The sequence below is a fragment of the Dermochelys coriacea genome, chromosome 28 (genome assembly GCF_009764565.3).
Source record: "Dermochelys coriacea isolate rDerCor1 chromosome 28, rDerCor1.pri.v4, whole genome shotgun sequence".
Lineage (NCBI taxonomy): Eukaryota > Metazoa > Chordata > Testudines > Dermochelyidae > Dermochelys > Dermochelys coriacea.
In genome coordinates this window covers 2,931,993-2,950,693 of record NC_050095.1, presented here as the reverse complement: position 1 = coordinate 2,950,693, position 18,701 = coordinate 2,931,993, and the positions used below count along the sequence as shown (strand labels likewise).

Below are 18,701 nucleotides of genomic sequence, written 5' to 3'. Positions count from 1 at the left end.
TGAGGCAAAGTATTTGTTTAGATATTGGGCCATGCCTAGATTATCCTTAACCTCCACTCCATCCTCAGTGTTTAGCGGCCCCACTTCTTCTTTCTTAGTTTTCTTCTTATTTATATGGCTATAGAACCTTTTACTATTGGTTTTAATTCCCTTTGCAAGGTCCAACTCTACTTGACTTTTAGTCTGTCTCACTTTATCCCTACATGTTCTGACCTCAATAAGGTACCTTTCCTTGCTGATCCCTCCCATCTTCCACTCCCTGTATGCTTTCTGCTTCTTCTTAATCACTTCTCTGAGATGCTTGCTCATCCAGCTTGGTCTACAACTCCTGCCTATGAATTTTTTCCCCTTTCTTGGGATGCAGGCTTCCGATAGCTTCTGCAGCTTTGATTTAAAGTAATCCCAGGCCTCCTCTACCTTTAGATCCATAAGTTCTTCAGTCCAATCCACTTCCCTAACTAATTTCGATAATTTTTGAAATTCAGCCCTTTTGAAATCAAAAACCCTAGTTGCAGATTTATTTTTGTTAATCCTTCTGTTCAATTTGAACTGAATTAGCTCATGATCACTTGAACCAAGATTATCCCCTACAACCATTTCTTCTATGAGGTCCTCACTACTCACCAAAACCATATCTAAAATGGCATCCCCTCTAGTCGGTTCAGCAACTACTTCATGAAGGAATCCATCAGCTATCGCATCTAGGAAAATCTGAGCCCTATTATTATTACTAGCACTGGTCCTCCAGTCTATATCTGGGAAGTTAAAGTCTCCCATGATCACGCAGTTTCCATTAGTATTTACTTTATTAAAACATTAAAAAGGGCTCTATCCATATCCAAATTAGATCCCGGCAGTCTATAGCACACCCCAAGCACTGTCGTAGGGAAGGCTCTACTAGTTTTCTTCCCCAATGTAATTTTTGCCCAGATGGACTCTGTCTTATCCATTGCATCATTTCTTATTTCTTTACATTCTACCTCATCATTGATATACAATGCTACTCCACCCCCTTTACCTTTGTTTCTGTCTTTCCTAAAGAGCACATACCCATAAATACCTGTAGTCCAGTCATGACTACTATTCCACCATGTTTCTGTTATCCCTATAATATCTGGTTTCACTTCCAGCACCAGTAGCTCTAGTTCCTCCATTTTGTTACCTAGGCTCCTCGCATTGGTGTACAAACATCTTAATTTTTTCTGTTTGGCCTTGCTCACATTTTGTACCCTATTAGACACAGTCATTCTACATCCAGTATAACCTATTAGACTAGTATCCACACTGCCCTTCCTCCTTATATACATTCTCCTACCCACAGCTGTATCCTTTCTTACTTCATTTTCTTCCCTCTCAATGCTAAAATCCGGTGTGGAGATTACCTGGACATCTCCCAACCATCTCCCTCAAATTCCTAGTTTAAAACTCTCTTAATCTGTTGTGCCAGCCTCCATCCTAGAAGTCTATTTCCTTCCCTACTCAGATGAAGTCCATCCTGAGAGAACTGTCCTCTGTCCATGAATGCCTCCCAGTGGCCATACATCCCAAAGCCCTCCTTATAGCACCACTGCCTAAGCCATCTGTTGATAGTCATAATCTTGTCACACGTTTGTTGCCCTTCTCTAGGAACAGGCAGAATCCCACTAAAGATCACCTGAGCCTCGATTTCCTTAAGCGTCTTCCCCAGCCTAGCATAATTCCCTTAATACTTTCCAGTGAGAATGTAGCCGTATCATTTGTTCCCACATGAAGGATAATTAGGGGATTCTTTCCTGCTCCCTTTAGGATCCTTTTCAACCTCAGGTCTACATCCCGTATCTTAGCACCTGGAAGACAGCACACCCTTCTATTCTCTATCAGCTCTAGTTACAGGCCTGTCTATTCTTCTCAATAAAGAGTCCCTGATCACATAGACCTGCCTTTTCCTGGTGACGGTGCTATTCTCCAGTCTATCCACTGTTCCCTCTGGCTGCAAATTCTTTCCATTCCTATTCTCCCTTATAATCCTGTATCCTCCTGCTCATATTTGGTGTAGTCTCCATTGACTCTTCCCCTTTTCCTATAGGACTAGCCGCGCTTCTCTTCTTCCTTGCTGTCCCACCTTCAGCGACTACCTGCTGAGCCCCTTCTTCATTTTCCAACTCTGTAAACCTGTTCCTGAGCTCTATTTCTCCTTCACTAGCCCCTCTTTTCCTCTGCCTGGTTCTTTTAGTCACATGCTTCCACTGACCACTTTTCTCACCCAGTCTCCCCTCAGAATTCCCCAGTCCTGCTTCCATCTGCAAGTCTGAGCTTTTGCCTTCAGATACTTCATGTCTTTGCTCCATAATCTGCTGAAACCCCTTCCTAAACTCAAGCAGACTTTCCACCTGCATCTCCAACCCTCGGATCTTTTCCTCCATCAGCTCTATCAGACGGCATTTCATGCAGAAAAAAATCTTGCCACGTACCCCCTCTAGGATCATGTACATACTGCAGCTTCCACATCCAGTAATCTTCATTGTGTCTTCCACTACATGAGTCACTCCCACTGCTGCCTTCATATCTGCCATAGCCTTCCCACCTAAATCCTGTTAATCTGGGAAACACAAACCACACCAAAAGACCACCCCCACAGCAAAAACAAACCCCAAACAAGTTTTATTTTTTTTCAGCAGGGTCTGCAATTTCCAAAGCTGACATGTCCCATGTGGAACGAGGAAAAGAGTCGTGGGTCCCAGATCTCCAGGGATCTGAGGAAAGAGAGATCCTGAGAAGTGTCTTCACAGGTGAGGAATTATTAAACTAATTCAAACACTGTCAGTGGCCAAGGCTGTGATACTCTACAAAAACATTGAGTTCTCTGAGTTCAGGGTTGTCCCCAGCAGGTGCCAGAACCTCAGGACAGATGTCACTCATGGCTTCCTACTCACGCTGACTGACACCAGGGAGTAGTTTCCCCCAGTCCCACTGAGTGTTTAGATGGAATGTGGAGGCAGAATTGATCCCCTCCTCCCCACTCTGGGAAAAGTGTTTGGGGAAATTCAGCTCCTGATTTTTATGTTCCATCTTTCCAACACTTACTTTGGTTTGCTGTCCCCTTCTCCATCCCTCTTTCTGAGGTTTCTCTCTTTATGCCAGCAGGTGATGGGATAATGGATAAGAACGTGGAGCAGAGTCCTCACCAGAAAGATGCTGAGCAAGTGGAAGTGCGTGGAGCATCATCACGAAGATCCAAAGGGAATGTGCCCAGGAGTCATGAGCAGGGTAAAGCCTGTGACAGGCAGCACAGGCCAGGGAGGCAGCAGGGAAACAAACCACAGGAGAAAGTTGGTAAATCCATTAATTGTCAGGGAACTCAAAAGGACGTCAAGGAAACTACTACTCAGCAGAGAATCCTCAAGGGGAAGAGAAAAAATACATGCAGTGAGTGTGGGAAAAACTTCAGTTACCGCTCAGGCCTTATTAGACATGAGATAATCCACACAAAAGAGAGACCCCATGAGTGCTGTGAGTGTGGAAAAAGCTTCAATCAGACCTCAGCCCTTATTAGACATCAGCGAATACACAGAGGAGAGAGACCATACAAATGCCATGAGTGTGGGAAAAACTTCCCTGACAGCTCAACCCTTATTAAACATCAGAGAATCCACACTGGAGAGAGACCTTATGTATGCTGTGAGTGTGGGAAAAGCTTCACTCAGAGCTCAGCCCTTATTACACATAAGAGAATCCACACTGGGGAAAGACACTATAAATGCTGTGAGTGTGGGAAAAGTTTCACTCAGCGCTCTGCCCTTATTACACATCAGAGACTTCACACTGGGGAAAGACCCTATGAATGTTATGAGTGTGGGAAAAACTTCACTGACAGCTCAGCCCTTATTAAACATCAGAGAATCCACACAAAGGAGAGACCCTATGAGTGCTGCAAGTGCAGGAAGAGCTTTACTCAGAGCTCAGACCTTACTACGCATCAGAGAATCCACACAGGAGAGAGGCCCTATGAGTGCTGCGAGTGTGGGAAAAGCTTTACTCAGAGCTCAGACCTTACTACACATCAGAGAATCCACACTGGGGAAAGCCCTTATGAATGCTGTGAGTGTGGGAAAGGCTTCACGCAGAGCTCAGCCCTTATTACACATCAGAGAATCCACACGGGAGAGAGACCCTATGAATGTTGTGAGTGTGGGAAAAAATTCACTGACTGCTCAGCCCTTCTTAAACATAAGAGAATCCACACCGGGGAAAGACCCTATGAATGCTCTGAATGCAGAAAAAACTTCACTCAGAGCTCAGCTCTTGTTACACATAAGAGACTTCACACAGGAGAGAGACCCTATGTATGCGCTGAGTGTGGGAAAAACTTCACTCGGAGCTCCGCTCTTATCTATCATCAGAGAATCCGTAAGGGAGACAAAGACCATAAAAACCTTGTCTAGGGATGTTGAAAGATTTTTTTTTTTTTAGTTAATACTTTTGCTAATTCCCACAGTGATCTTTAAGGCTGTTTGCATGATTTGCTTCACCATCATCTCTCAACTCCCCCAGGTGAGTTGCCCACTTTTGCCTTTTGCCGTTCATGCTTCTATGGGGTGGATTCTGTGGTCCTTTCTATCATCTCCATTGTCCTATGAGTCATGGAAATGTCTGTCCTTTACCAGAAATGTGTATCAGCCCCAGGTGGAGGAGATAGGAGTGACCTTATGTAGCTACATTGGGATAGAATCTACCTGGGCCTCATCACTGTGGAGTTAGTGAGAATTAGCGATCATGATGTAAATACACAACAATTTTTTCAGTAAACAAATAGCCCATGTATAGTGGCCAGAGATATCTAGCATGTTTCCTCATGACCTGCCCTAAACTCCATCACTTTTCTTAGTCTAAACTAACCTGGAGCATCTCAATTATACTGTTCCTCCCACTGCAAAGTTACTCTTAGAGTCACCAAGTTCCCCTCTGGGGACAGATTCTCTCAGTTGCAGTTGGTCTCAAGTGGCCTTGTGTTGCGCAAAGCAGCAGTTATTCTTTGTACCGTTATTCTCATTTAAAATATATTTGAATATAATAAAGAGCAGAAACATGGGCACACATACACACAAGTGTCATTTCAACCTCTATGACAGTGAAAGGATAAAGGGTGACTCAGAGGGAGTCCCTGCTTCCCCATCACCCCAGAAAGTTTACCTCGGTCTGAGCCATGCACATTTTATCTTCTTCATATTCTACCCCTCTACCTCCCAAAAAAAAAGCAATATTTTCAGCTCTCTGTGCTTGGGAATGCTGCTTTGATTTAAATCAGACTCATGGGGGCAGGAGATGAAAGTGTCACAGATACAGAAGGGGAATTCAAATGGGTCCCAAACACAGTGTGATCATTCAGATCATTTTAATCCCAGTTTCCATCTATTGACAAAGCAACTTATGGGAAGGTTGGCTGTGGGTCCCCCCTCCCCATTATGATGATGCTAAAAACTTTTGTAAATAACACAATTCAAGAACGAGACCGAGCTGAGTGAAGCAGGTTTAAATGGACCAGTGGAGAATGGGATGGGAGAATCTCTTGTCCTGATTCTCAGTCATCAGAAGTAACCTGCTTTGGAATTTCACTTCACCTGAAAATTAAGGTGTCTTGTACCTCTCTCTGATCTGGGTTTTCCATCTTTCCTGGAGGTTGTTTGGTCATATAGCTGGATATTAATTTTGTTTCACAGAATGTATCTCAGATTTATTGGGGACTTTGAGACAAATTATCATTTGCTAATGTCATCATGTCTTAATTGCATTTTGCTTGCTCCTTGCCTTTCTTGACATGGAGAAAGTTCAGCTGCAGTTCAGTCAACTGGAGAGGACTCTCCAATCTACTGGACATGCTAACAAAGAAATAGTTGTGTTTTTAAATCTCCACTCAGAAATGGTGACCAACAGCATGCTCCAAACTCTGCTACTAAAAACTGAAGTAACTGCCTGCGATCACAGTGTTGTTCAGGTGGTTAGGTCAATATTGTCTCAAATGATCCACCGTAAGTGACTTGTGATGAGGCAAAATGTCCATGTTTTTGTTTCCCAAAGAATATGTGATCCTGGCCCTACAGGAAATTACTCCTGAAGATATCCCCTAGCTAATCCTATATTCTGTGAAATGCTACTCTTAATGATACAGATGTGGAGAAACAGATACAATGTTTTTTGTAAGTGAATCAAATGTGTTTAAACTAAATTCAGGATTGAATGTGAGATACTGCAGGGAATAACTATTTTCAAATAGAAACTCCATCTCTGGTTGTTTACAGGGAGTCTGACCCAGACCTGTATCTAGTTTCTAATTTAGACTAGCGCCACCAAATTAAAGAACTAAACTGGGTATGTTTGGGGAACCCGTTCCTCACTTACATGCTGACATTCTGCAAGGTTTGGTAAAGGATTCTCCACTGGAGAAGTGCAAATTTACCCTAACCAAGACCAAGGATTTGGCAAGAACTTGAGTAGAAATAGTAGGCACATAGTTGTTGGTTTTCACCCCTGAAAAGGAAGCTGTGGTGAACTATGGCCCAGGTAAAACTGTTTTTGAAATACCACTCCCTAGTTCAGTAGCACGGATTACAGTCCCAAAGGATGCCATGGTTAGATTGGGAAAAATTGTCCTTTGCTATTTCTATCCAAAGTTTCATGAGGCAAAGACAGAGAGTCCTTCATAGGACGTTCCTTCCCCATGGATCCCAAACTGGCTGCCTGAGTGGGTAACAAGAACTTTCAGGCTGTAGAAATGATGGTGACCGGTCAGGCAATGAATGTGTTGGGCTCCAATTTCAGATCACAGGATACACGAATGTTGAATCCTGATTCTATGGTTTTGTGTCTGACACTGTGGCTACACAATAAAGCTGATGTTGGCACAGCTGCACCAATGTAGCTGCGCTGCTGTAGCACTGTTATTACAGGCGCTCTAAGCCAACTGGAGAGATCTCTGTTCGAACTTGATTAATCCAGCCCCCGCAAGTGGCAGTGGCTATATTGGCAGGAGAAGCTCTCCCACTGATATAGCGCAATCTACACAGGGTGGTGTACGTATGTTGCTCACCGGTGTGGATTTGTCACACCCCTGAGTAACGTAGTTATACTGATAAATGTCTTCAGTGTAGACCAGATGTTAGTTTTCTCTTGTGTTTTGTGCATTAACATCATTTCTCCTCTACCTCCTCCTACTTTTAAAGATTAAAAAGTGTGAAAAGAAGAGAGAGGTGTTTTTCCTCATGATGCAAACATTCCCACATAGGAGACCCCTTCCACCAACACACATGGCAGAAGATCCAGAGATATATGAACTCACCGAAGTGGGAGGCACCTGCATTGGGACAAACCACACCTTGACCTAACGGTTCAGTTGTTAGCAATGGAGATTAAAAGAAAACTAACAGATATGACAAGAATTTGTGATCTTTGAATATGTTATTGTTACCAATGAAAATTAAAATTATAGGTGAAGTTATTGGTTAAAGAGTAAGAGACTAATTATGTGATCATCTGAATGAGAAGCAGATAGTGAAATAATCAGCTGAGGTACAGGTGCTAACTCTTGTAACACAACAAAAAAAAACAGTAAATGAGATGTGTCCCTGCAATACCAATGCAAACTGCATACTTACCAGAGGTTCCTTGCCCCACACCACGCTCGCCCGTGCTGGAGTGCTGCAACTGGATGGACTGCTCCGGGGTTACAAACAGCTCCTGGCTCACCACAACAATGGATTCCCCCACTCACCTGTCCCCTATTCTCATCCTCCTCTTCCTTGTCCAAAACTTCCTCCCCAGGGTTGCTTGCAGCAGCCTGTGATTCCAACTCCTCTGATATATCCCCAGGGCTCTTGGGGAAGGGGGTGTCACTGCAGAGGATAGCATGCAGCTCCTTGTAAAAGCAGCATGTCTGCAGTAACTGCTTGCCTCCCTTGCCTTCTGGTATGCCTGCCGCAACTCCCTGATGTTCACGCAACACTGCTGCGGGTCCCTCTTGTAGCCCTTCTCCCCCATGCCCCGAGCAATCTGCTTGTAGATGTCCACAGTTCTACGGCTTGATCAGACCTGTGCCTCTTCTCCCACAGGCCCAGGAGATCCACCACCTCCTCTGTCCTCCAGGCTGGACATGTTTGGAGCGTGTAGCCGGCATACTCAGCTGGGCAGTTGCCGGGTGAGCACTCCACGCTGAGCAAACAGGAAATGGAAATTCAAAAAAATTGCAGTCCTTCAAACAGGGGAGGGGCTTATTTCTGTGTACCTGGCTGCTGGGCAGCGGAGTTCAAAATGGTGACCAGAGCAGTCACAGTGGGGCATTGTGGGATACCTCCTGGAAGCCACATCAGTTGACATAAGCAATGCAGTGTCTACAGTGGTGCTGCGTCGACCTAACTACATCGACTTAAGCACGACACCTCTCATGGAGGTGGCATTTTAAGTCAACGTAGTCAGCAAATGACATCAGCGGGAAAGATACTCTAGTGTAGATGCAACATTATTAGCTTGACAGGAGCTGCCTTATGTCAACTTAACTCTGTTGAGCCTGTGTGTCCCAGTTCTTTTGTTTGCAAAGCAAAGATGTCACATCAGTCAGGAGATGTCTCAATTTAAGATGGTGATGGGTGAATAATGGTAGCTTTTCTGTTTTTTTTTTTCAAATAACTATTTGTATGGCTGCTGAGACCCCTTTTCTTTTTGAGGAGGCCCCTGCTGTTAGAGCCCAGCTCTTCAACCCTGAGGCCTAGTTATGGAAATGTCTGCAAAACTGGCCTTGTTTTTCTTTAATTTCTGAGTGTGTGTGAAGGCCGTGTGGGTGCAGGAGGGCATAACGCTCCAGCCAGATGCAAACATCCTCCTCCCATACCACATCTGTGAGGAAAAATATGGTCACTGTCTTCACTACAAGCTTGAAAAGGGGGATGGCGACTAATCCCCTGACATCTGCTGCTCGAGTGGCTCCTTCTGCTTGGACACCTGCAAGTGGTGCCGGTCTCATGTTAGGTCCAAGGACACTGCAGGGCTGACCAACAGGTACTGCTCGCCGCTGGGTCAGTGCTCCTCCCATAAGGGCATTTCCTTAGTTGGGTGAATAATCCCCCTGACTGAAGCTCCCCAACCCCTGGGGGCCCACCACTACCCCTCCCCAAAGAGAGCTCAGTCCCCACAAGTGCCCCCAAGGCGGTGTGAGCAGCTCCTGGCACTCCACTCCCCAGCTCCACCAATTCCACTCTCTTCCCCCCGGTCTCCTGACAACTCAGGCCCCAGTTTGCTTTCTGCTTTTTGTTTATTAAAATATCAGAGCCAGTAGAAAACACAATTATACAAAGCAAAATGAAATCACAGACAGTAATGAGATTGAAACACCCACCAGGGATAGGTGGCAAGCAAGGGATCCCAAGATCCCACCGAGACTTAAACTTGAATTGCAAGATTCATAGCCCTAAATGCTGGCCCTTACAACCTGGAACTGCCATGAAACCCCTCGACCTCTTCCGGCGGGGAGGACATTGTCGGGACAAGTTCAAGGCCTCTCTGGCCAGCCCTGCATTTGGTCCACTATTCGGCCCGTAGCGCTTCGCTCCAGGCCCAGAGGCCTTTCTTCCTCCAGACTGCAAGGCCAGTAGACATATGAGGAGGGAGCCCCTTCAGTCCCAGGCAGTAAAGGGCCCTTCTTAGGAAAGGCCAAGTCCTGAAAAGGAAGGAGGAGCATACCTTCCGAAGATCTTGGAGAATACCACACAGGAAGAAGCTCCATCTGCCTGACCAGGGATGTGAACACTGGACCCTCAGACTAAAAGTCTGATGCTCTACCAACTAAGCTAGTCAGGCCTGGTTGCCAAATGGCCAAGTTGTTGTTGTCAAGAAAAAGAGAGGGGGAAAGACTACAAAAAAACCGTTACTCTCACTCTCGTCACAGACCAAACCGAAGGGGGGCCTCGCTGCTGTGGCCAATGCTGCTGTGAGGGTGGCCATTGTTGTGGCTGAAACCATCCTGCAAGCACGTTCCACCTAGACACCCACCGAAAATCCCATAGGACGTAAGGTGGGAGTGGATGAACACGAGAGAGAGGAGGGGGTCCTCCTAATCTCCTCCCCCTTCTGCCACTGTCGGCCATCCCATACCTCGTGCTGCACCTAGCAGGCTTGAAAAAAATATGGCCAGATCGAAAGAGTCGGTTGTGTTCTTTGTGGTTGCCCCACCATTCCCTTCGGACCTGACCTACCCTCCAGCTCAGCCACCTACTGAAAATTGAAACACAAAAAATTAGAGCCATAAAAGGCTTCAAAGCCCACCGTGCCCAACCCCCCATTTTAATACGGCAGAAAGGCCACACTTCTCTTGACTAGCTAGGGACATCCTATTGCCCCACAAGAAGTGGAAGGCCATTGTGTTCGGTCTCAGCAGCACTTGTGGAGCAGGGGGAAACCCATGGCTGAGAAAATTCCCTGTGGCCAAAAGATAGTTCTTAAGCATGACAACCTTCTGGGCTAATGACAAGGTCCACTTACGCCACCAGCCAAGCCGTTCCTCACAGGCCAACAGCTCCCCACCTTGTCCCAACTCAATGCTAGAAGGCCCAGCTCATCAGCCTGCCCACTCTTGCAGCCCTTCTCTTCCACCCCAACTGACAGGGAAGAGTATTAAGCCTCCCTCCCTTAGGCCAGCCTTTCAGCATTCCTGGGGAACACCAATGCCACCCAAGTGACTTTGGGCCAGTAGGTCAGCCAAGAGAGCTGCCTCCTAGGCCAGGCTGCAGTCCAGCATCAGGGCTCAGAGGAAATTCAGTTCACATCCCTACCTACAGGACTCGAAGGATGGCCAGCCTTCTGGATCAAATGTCCCATCCTGCGCTCAAGTCACAACAGCTAGCGAGCAAAAGACAGGCTCCCATGTGTCACGGAGTGTGGGGGAATCCGGGGCCTGCAGCCCTCTTCCTGGGATTCACCATGACTTAGCCAGCCAGTAAAGCGGAAGGTTTATTGGACAATAGGAACACAGTCTAAAACAGAGCTTGTGGTTGTACCCACAACCAGGACCCCTCAGTCAAGTCCTTCTGGGGGGCAGGGAGCTTAGACCCCAGCCCTGGGGTTCCCTGCGTTCTACCACCCAGCACCAAACTGAAACCAAACCCCCCCCAGCAGGCTCCCTTCTGCAGCCTTTGTCCAGTTTCCCGGGCAGAGGTGTTACCTCCCCCTCACCGTCCTGGCTCAGGTGACAGGCTCTCAGGTCTCCCATCCCCAGTGAAACTCCCCTGCCACATTCCCAGGTCAACACTCCCCCCGCCACTGCATCTCATCTCTCCCCCCTTTGAGACTGAACTGAGCGGGGTCACTCTGACCAGTGACCTGGGGAAGTTCAGGGCCCCCTCTCTGGGACAACGCATCCGCTATCATGTTGGCACTTCCCTTCACATGGACCACATCCATGTCATAATCCTGCAGGAGCAGGCTCCACCTCAGGAGTTTGGTGTTGGCTCCTTTCATCTGGTGTAGCCACATCAGGGGAGAGTGGTCGGTGTACACGATGAAGTGTCGCCCAAAGAGATATGGCTCTAGTTTCTTAAGGGCCCACACCATGGCCAGGCATTCCTTCTCGATGGCCGCATAGTGTTGCTCCCGGGGTAGCAACTTCTTGCTCAGGTACACGATGGAGTGTCTCTCCCCCTTTTCATTCTCCTGCATTAACACCACCCCAAGTCCCATGTCTGAGGCATCAGTGAACACCATAAAGGGCTTGTCAAAGTCTGGATTTGCCAGAACTGGGCCACTGACCAGAGCCTCCTTCAGTGCCCTCCTGGCACACTTGGCCCAGAGCAACTTGTCTGGCTTCCCCTTCTTGCATAGCTCAGTGATGGGAGTGGCTATGGCGCTAAAGTGGGGCACAAACCTTTGATAGTATCCTGCCAACCCAATAAAGGCTTGGACCTGCTTTTTGGTGTGGGGAGCGGGCCAGTCTCTGATCACCTCCACCTTAGCTGGTTCCGGCTTTAGGCAGCCACTCCCCACCCGATGGCCCAGGTAAGATACTTAGCCATCCCCACCTTGCACTTCTCAGCTTTGATGGTCAGCCCAGCCTCCTGGAGTCGGTCCAGCACTTGTCTAACCTGGAACACATGGTCCTCCCAGGTCTGCCTAAAAACACAGATGTCATCAATATATGCCACAGCAAAACTCTCCATCCCACTCAGTAGCTGATCCACCAGGCCCGGGAAGGTGGCCAGTGCTCCCTTGAGGCCGAAAGGTAGGGTCAGAAAGAGAGCCCCAGAGGGGTGATAAAGGCTGATTTCAGCCAGGCATCTGAATCCAGCGGCACTTGCCAGTATCTCTTTGTAAGATCCATGGTGGTAAGGTATCAAGCTCCTCCCAATTTGTCTCGGAACTCATCAGGCCTGGGCATGGGGTAGGCATCAGATACAGTGATGACATTGAGCTTCCAATAGTCCACACAGAACCGATCAACCCGTCCTTTTTGGGGACCAGCACCACCGGCAAAGCCCAAGGGCTGGCAGATGGCTGGATCACCCCCAAAGCCAGCATGTCCCTGACCTCTCTTTCCAGGGCCTGAGCAGTTTTCCCTGTGACACAGAAGGGGGAGGATCTTATCGGCAGGTGCGATCCTGTCTGCACCTGGTGGACAATCAGATTAGTGCGTCCAGGCTGGTTGGAAAACAGCTGTTGGTACGGATGCAGCACCCCCCTGATCTCAGCTTTCTGGGCAGGGTTTAGCTGATCCGAGAGGGGAATTGTTTCCAGGGAGGAACCAGCTCTGGTCCCAGGGAATAGGTCTACTAAAGGGTCATCTCCCTGCTCCTCCCAATGTCCACACACGGCCAACACCACATTTCCGGCGGTGGTGTGCCTGGTTCGACAGCTCCACCACATAATTTACCTCATTTAGCTCCTTGACAACCTTAAAAGGGCCCTCCCAGGCGGCCTGTAGTTTGTTCTTTCTCACAGGGATGAGAACCATCACTTGATTCCTGGTGGCATAGGCGCGGGCCTACGCCGTGCGGTCATACCAGACCTTCTGCTTCTTCTGGGCTCTGGCCAGATTCTCCCTGGCCAGGCCCATGATTTCAGCAAGTCTCTCTCGGAAGGTGAGGACATACTCCACCACTGACTCTCCATGGGGAGTGGCCTTCCCCTCCCATTCGTCTCTCATCAGGTCCAGGGGGCCCCTTACCCTCCGTCCATATAACAGTTCAAAAGGCGAAAATCTGGTAGAATCCTGGGGTACCTCCCTGTACGCGAACAGCAGGTGAGGTAAGTAATTGTCCCAATCCTGCGGGTGCTGGTGTATAAAGGTTTTCAGCATCATCTTTAGCGTCCCATTGAATCTCTCCACCAGCCCATTGGACTGGGGGTGATATGCTGAGGCCCAGTTGTGCCGGACCCCACATTTCTCCCACAAGCACCGAAGCAAGGCTGACATGAAGTTGGACCCTTGGTCTGTCAAGACTTCCTTGGGGAACCCCACTCGGCTGAAAATGGTCAGGAGCTCATCTGCCACGATGTCTGCTTCAATGGAAGCTAAGGGCACTGCCTCGGGGTAACGGGTGGCAAAATCTACCACTACCAGAATATATTTCTTCCCCGACCGGGTCGTCTTGCTGAGAGGTCCCACTATGTCCATGGCCACCTTCTGGAAAGGTTCCTCTATGATGGGCAAAGGTTTCAAAGCCCCTTTCCCCTTGTCCCGGGCCTTTCCCACCCTCTGACAGGGGTCGCAGGATCAGCAATACTGCCAGACAGTGGTAAAGCCCCAGGCCAGTAAAAGTTCTGCAGCAACCTCTGCCAGATGCACCGGATTCCTTGGTGCCCTGAGAGGGGGATGTCATGGGCCAGGTACAGTAGCTTGCGGTGATACTTCTGGGGTACCACCAGCTGCCTCCTGATCCCACAGGACTCCACTTTCTCTGGGGGAGCCCATTCTCGGTACAGGAACCTCTTCTCCCACAGAAACCTCTTCTGGCAACCTCTCCTCATGGTCTGTACCACACTGAGGTCGACCAGGTCCCTGAGCTTCCGCAAGGAGGGATCTTTCTGCAACTCAGCCTGGAGCTCAGCAGCTGGGGAAGGGATGGGGATCGGTTCCCTCTCACTGGACGGGTCTGAGGCCACAGCCTTTCTGAGCCGTGCCCCTCGGCGCTCCCTCTCCACCAGGGTAGGGTCCTGCGCCTCCGGTGTGGTACCCTCCCCGAGGTCGCGGTGTAGTGCCCCTCGCCGGCTCTGGCTATGGGTCACAACCAGAGTGTTCTGGGGGTTGCTTGGCCAGTCCTCTAGGTTCCCCCCCAATCAAAATCTCAGTGGGCAAATGGTGGTGCACCCCCACATCCTTGGGGCCCTCCTTGGCCCCCCAGTTCAGGTGTACCCTTGCCATGGGCACCTTGAATGGAGTCCCGCCCACCCCCGTCAGGGTCAGGTAGGTGTTGGGCACCACTCGATATGGGGCCACCACCTCGGGCCAGGCCAGTGTCACCTCCATGCCCGTATCCCAGTATCCATTGACCTTTCTCCCATCCACCTCCAGGGGAACAAGGCACTCTCTCTGGAGGGACAGCCCCGCACCCACCCTGTAAACCGAGAACCCTGAGTCCAGAGCATCCAGCCCTCTGATGGAGCTATCCTGGGGTACTCTTCCCTCCTGAGCAGGTGGTAAGCTGGCAGTCCCCCTTGCCTGGGCCATCTGCCCCTCGTCCAGCTGGGTCCCTACTCAGTTAACCCTGGGTAGGTTGGGTCTGCTCAGTCTGTCCCTGAGCCTGGGGCACTGGATCCATACGTGGCCTCTCTGGCCACAGTGATAGCAGCTCAGGTCACATTGGTCCCCTCGAGCAGGTCGGATGGTCCTGACGCCAGGCGTTCCTCTTGGGAGGGGTTTCTCCATATTTCCCCACTGGGAGGTCCCATGGTGACTCTCTCTCTGCATCGTGGGGGGCTTGTTCTTTTGGGACTCCTCCCTGCTACCCCCTTATCGACTGTTCACAAACTCGTCGGCCAGCTGCCCTGCATGCTGTGGGTTCTCTAGCTTTTTGTCCACCAACCATAGCCTCAGGTCAGAAGGGCACGGTTCATACAGTTGCTCCAGTACAATTAGGTCAAGCAGGTCCTCTTTAGCTTGGGCCCCAGCTGTCCACTTGCAGGCATATCCCTGCATTTGTTTGACCAGTTGTAGGTATGTGACCTCAGGCATTTTACGCTGACTCCAGAACCTTTTCCGGTACATCTCGGGGGTCAGCCCAAATTCACAGAGCGGGGCCTTTTTGAACAGTTCATAGTCCCCTACCTCCGCCCCTTTCATTCGGCTGTACACCTCCAAGGCTTTGGGGTCCAGTAAGGGAGTGAGAAACTGGAGCCTGTCTGCAGGGTCAACCCTGTGCATCTCGCAGGCATTCTCAAAGGCCGTCAGGAAGCTATCTATGTCCTCTCCCTCCTTACACTGGGCCAGGAAGCACTTATCAAAGCTCCTTGCAGTCTTGGGTCCCCCCTCACTCACCGCAGCTGGGGCCCCACTGCTCCTCAGCCTAGCCAGTTCCAGCTCATGCTGATGTTGCCTCTCCTTCTCCTCCCGCTCATGCTGATGTTGCTTTTCATGATCCTCCAGCTCCATCATTTTCATCTCCCTCTCCCATTCCAGCCGCCTCCAAGGATGGGGAGCTCTGCCGGGAGTATCCCCTGCTGGCTGCTGGGGTCAGGGTGCCCTCGGTATTCACTGGGCTTCCCCTAACCCCTCCCCTAGGCATAGGTAGGAAAGGTCTCGGGATGTCCTCAGCAGCAGTCTGACCCCTCCCATTCCAGTCAGGCTCCAGGGCCCAAGCTGTGTCCACTGGGTGGGTTCCCTCAGGGACAGGGATCAGGTCATCCAAGCGATCCTTCTCCTCCAACTGGGCAATCAGCTGTTCCGTGGTGGACCTCCCAATGTGCAGCCCCCTCTGCTGGCACAGCTCCACCAGGTCACTCTTAAGGCGTTTAGCATTCATCTCCCTGCTGGCCACTCGCAGGCCTGTGCAGCTTTCCACGTTTCCAGGAAGAACCCCTAGGGTGCCAGTCCTTCTTGAGGTCATCACCTCTTTGCCAGGGTCGAGCTGCAGACTCCTCCGCCCCTGGGACCACTCACTGCAATCCCCCGGGAGACCCTGTTACTGCAAAAGTCCTTCTTTCTGGTCACATACTCCCAGGGGTTAACCGCCCCCTGAAACCGTCTCTCTCTGAATCTTCAGCACGCCTGGTCCCCGTCAATCCCCCTTCGTTTTAGTGCTCCCCAGTCACTTACTGCAGGAAGCGCCGTCCATGGGGTGCAGTGCATCCCGCCTCTGCCACCAGTTGTCACGGAGTGTGGGGGAGTCTGGGCCCTGCACCCCTCTTCCTGGGATTCACTGTGACTCTCAGCCAGTCAGTAAAGTGGAAGGTTTATTGGACAATAGGAACACAGTCTAAAACAGAGCTTGTGGATACAACCAGGACCCCTCAGTCAAGTCCTTCTGTGGGGCAGGAACTTAGACCCCAGCCCTGGGGTTCCTTGCGTTCCACCATCCAGCACAAAACTGAAACCAAACTCTCCCCCCCCCGCCCTAGCAGGCTCCCTCCTGCAGCCTTTGTCCAGTTTCCCGAGCAGAGGTGTTACCTCCCCCTCCCCGTCCTGGCTCAGGTGACAGGCTCTCAGGTATCCCATCCCCAGTAAAACTCCCCTGCCACATTCCCAGGTCAACACTCCCCGCTCCCTGATGCATCATACCATGTCATTTGAGAGAGCAAGATGAAGCCTTGGAAAACCCAGTAGGATTAGCTGGCGACAAAAGGACCCCAAGCTCCCACTGAGACTTGAACTTGGATTGCAGGATTCAAAGCCCTGAGTGCTGGCCCTCACAACATGGGACTGGCAGGGAACCCCTCAGGCTTTGTTGACTTCCGGCAGAGAGGACATTGTAGGGACAATTTTTTGCCTCCCTCACTCATGGCCTTTCTGGTCAGCCCTGCATTTGGTCAACAAGTCAGCATGCAGCTCTTTGCTGCAGGCCCAGAGGCCTTTCTTCATCCAGACTGCGAGGCCAGTGGACATGTGAGGAAGTTGCCCCTTCAGTCCCAGGCAGTAAAGGGCCCTTCCTAGGAAAGGCCAAGTCCTGAAAATAAAAAAGTAAAGTAAAGGAGCGGTCCTCAAGAGATGCCTTCTGAAATTCTTGGGGAATATCACAAGGGGAGAGAGGGTCCCCTCTGTCTGATTCATAGATACTAAGGTCAGAAGGGACCATTCTGATCATCTAGTGTGACCTCAGGACTTGAGTTCTGAACCCTCAGATTAAAAGTCTGACGCGCTACTAACTGAGCTAGCTAGGCTCACACATAAAAGAGGCAAGTTTGGTGCAGAAGAGAAGCTAGTCAAGAAAAAGAAGGCAGGAAACAATACAGAAAACCTGCCTATTCTCACTCTCTTAGCAGTCCTAGACCCAGCCTGCTCCTCCATCTGGTGCCCTGGGACCTTCTTTTTTTAATTAAAGATCATATCCAGGAGAAAACACAGTTATACAAGCAAAACAAAATCACAAACAGAAATGTCATGGGGGGGGGGAAAGGAAAATGCAATTCCCACCACATTATGGCATCTGGGCCAATCCTGCATTGAGGGCAACTGCTAAGATCTCTCTGTGCTTACGAGAAACCTGGCGGAACCCATACCAATGCCTGAACATGAAACGCAACTGCTCCCACTTGCCGCAGTAAAACCCTTTCCGTGCCCTCAATAAGAGACCCTCAGAATGGAATCAAGGCCCATCCAGGTCACAGAGCCAAGCCCACTCCAGCCTTCACTCTGTTGCTGACTCATGGTGTTTTTCCACTGTGGCCAGCCACTTAATGGCTCCAGAAATCCAGTTAGCCACAACATCTAGCGGGCAAAAGACAGGCTCCCACATCATTTGAGAGAGCAAGACAAATCCTTGGGGCACCTAGTAGGGTTAGGTGGCAAATGAGTTGTCTCAAGGTCCAACCCAGAGTTGAATTCAGATTACAGATTTCTAAGGCCTGAATGCTGGTCCTTACACCATGAGACCAGCAGGGAACACCTTGAGTTTTTCTGACTTCCGGTTTGGAAGACCCTGTGCAGAGAATTTTTTGCATCCCTCACTCAAGGCTTCAGGACTCAGAGGAAATGCAACTTGCATCCCTACCTACAGGAGTCCAGGCATGGCCAATCTTCTGGATCAAACGTCCCCTCTTGTGCTCAAGACACAACAGCTAGCGGGCAAAAGACAGGCTCACATGTCATTTGAGAGAGCAAGACAAAGCCTTGGAACATTCAGCACGGTTAGGTGGCAAATGAGTTGTTCCAAGGTCCCACTGAGATGTGAACTCAGAGGGCAGGATTTATAGTCCTGAGTGCTGGCCCTTACACCATGGAACTGGCAGGGAGCACATTTAGCTCTGATGACTTCTGGTGTGGAAGACCCTGTGCGGATAATTTTTTGCCTCCCTTGCTCAATGTCTCTATGGCCTCTCTGGCCAGCCCTGCATTTGCTCAACAAGTCAACATGCAGCGGTTTGCTGTAAACCCAGGGGCCTTTCTTCCTCCAGACTGCGAGGCCAGTGGGCATGTGAGGAAGTCACCCCTTCAGTCTCAGGCAGTAAATGGCCCTTCCTAGAAAAGGCCAAGTCCTGAAAAGAGAAAGGTATGGTCAAGGAGGGTCCTGAAGTTCTTCGGGGATACCAAAGGGGGA

General features: G+C 49.8%; 4 protein-coding genes, 1 non-coding gene and 1 pseudogene across 9 annotated transcripts in view; 3 read left to right on the top strand and 3 right to left on the bottom strand.

The window, feature by feature from the left end:
• The window catches only part of LOC119849404 (zinc finger protein 436-like), a 32,954-nt gene extending 25,470 nt beyond the window's left edge, over positions 1 to 7,484 (top strand). Inside the window, exons 3-4 of one of the 3 annotated variants that reach the window (XM_043503861.1) lie at positions 2,658 to 2,768; positions 3,124 to 7,484. In XM_043503861.1, the coding sequence (XP_043359796.1) occupies positions 2,658 to 2,768; positions 3,124 to 4,421 (1,409 nt within the window). In that variant the 3' untranslated portion in view covers positions 4,422 to 7,484. Of the gene's footprint in view, positions 1 to 2,654; positions 2,769 to 3,120 lie in introns of all 3 variants that reach the window. The other 2 variants (XM_038386482.2, XM_043503860.1) reach the window with 2 other exon arrangements.
• Positions 1 to 18,701, bottom strand: part of LOC119849428 (zinc finger protein OZF-like) — a 776,365-nt gene that overhangs the window by 259,219 nt on the left and 498,445 nt on the right. The gene's annotated exons all lie outside the window — the stretch shown is intronic.
• The window catches only part of LOC119849371, a 1,398,949-nt pseudogene that overhangs the window by 912,900 nt on the left and 467,348 nt on the right, over positions 1 to 18,701 (top strand).
• The window catches only part of LOC119849376 (zinc finger protein 420-like), a 3,142,523-nt gene that overhangs the window by 2,861,711 nt on the left and 262,111 nt on the right, over positions 1 to 18,701 (bottom strand). The gene's annotated exons all lie outside the window — the stretch shown is intronic.
• LOC119849401 (zinc finger protein 883-like) overlaps positions 1 to 18,701 on the top strand; it is a 273,312-nt gene that overhangs the window by 56,602 nt on the left and 198,009 nt on the right. The window lies entirely within an intron of this gene.
• TRNAK-UUU lies at positions 9,750 to 9,822 on the bottom strand. Its single transcript has one exon. It is a non-coding gene; the product is annotated as a tRNA-Lys (tRNA).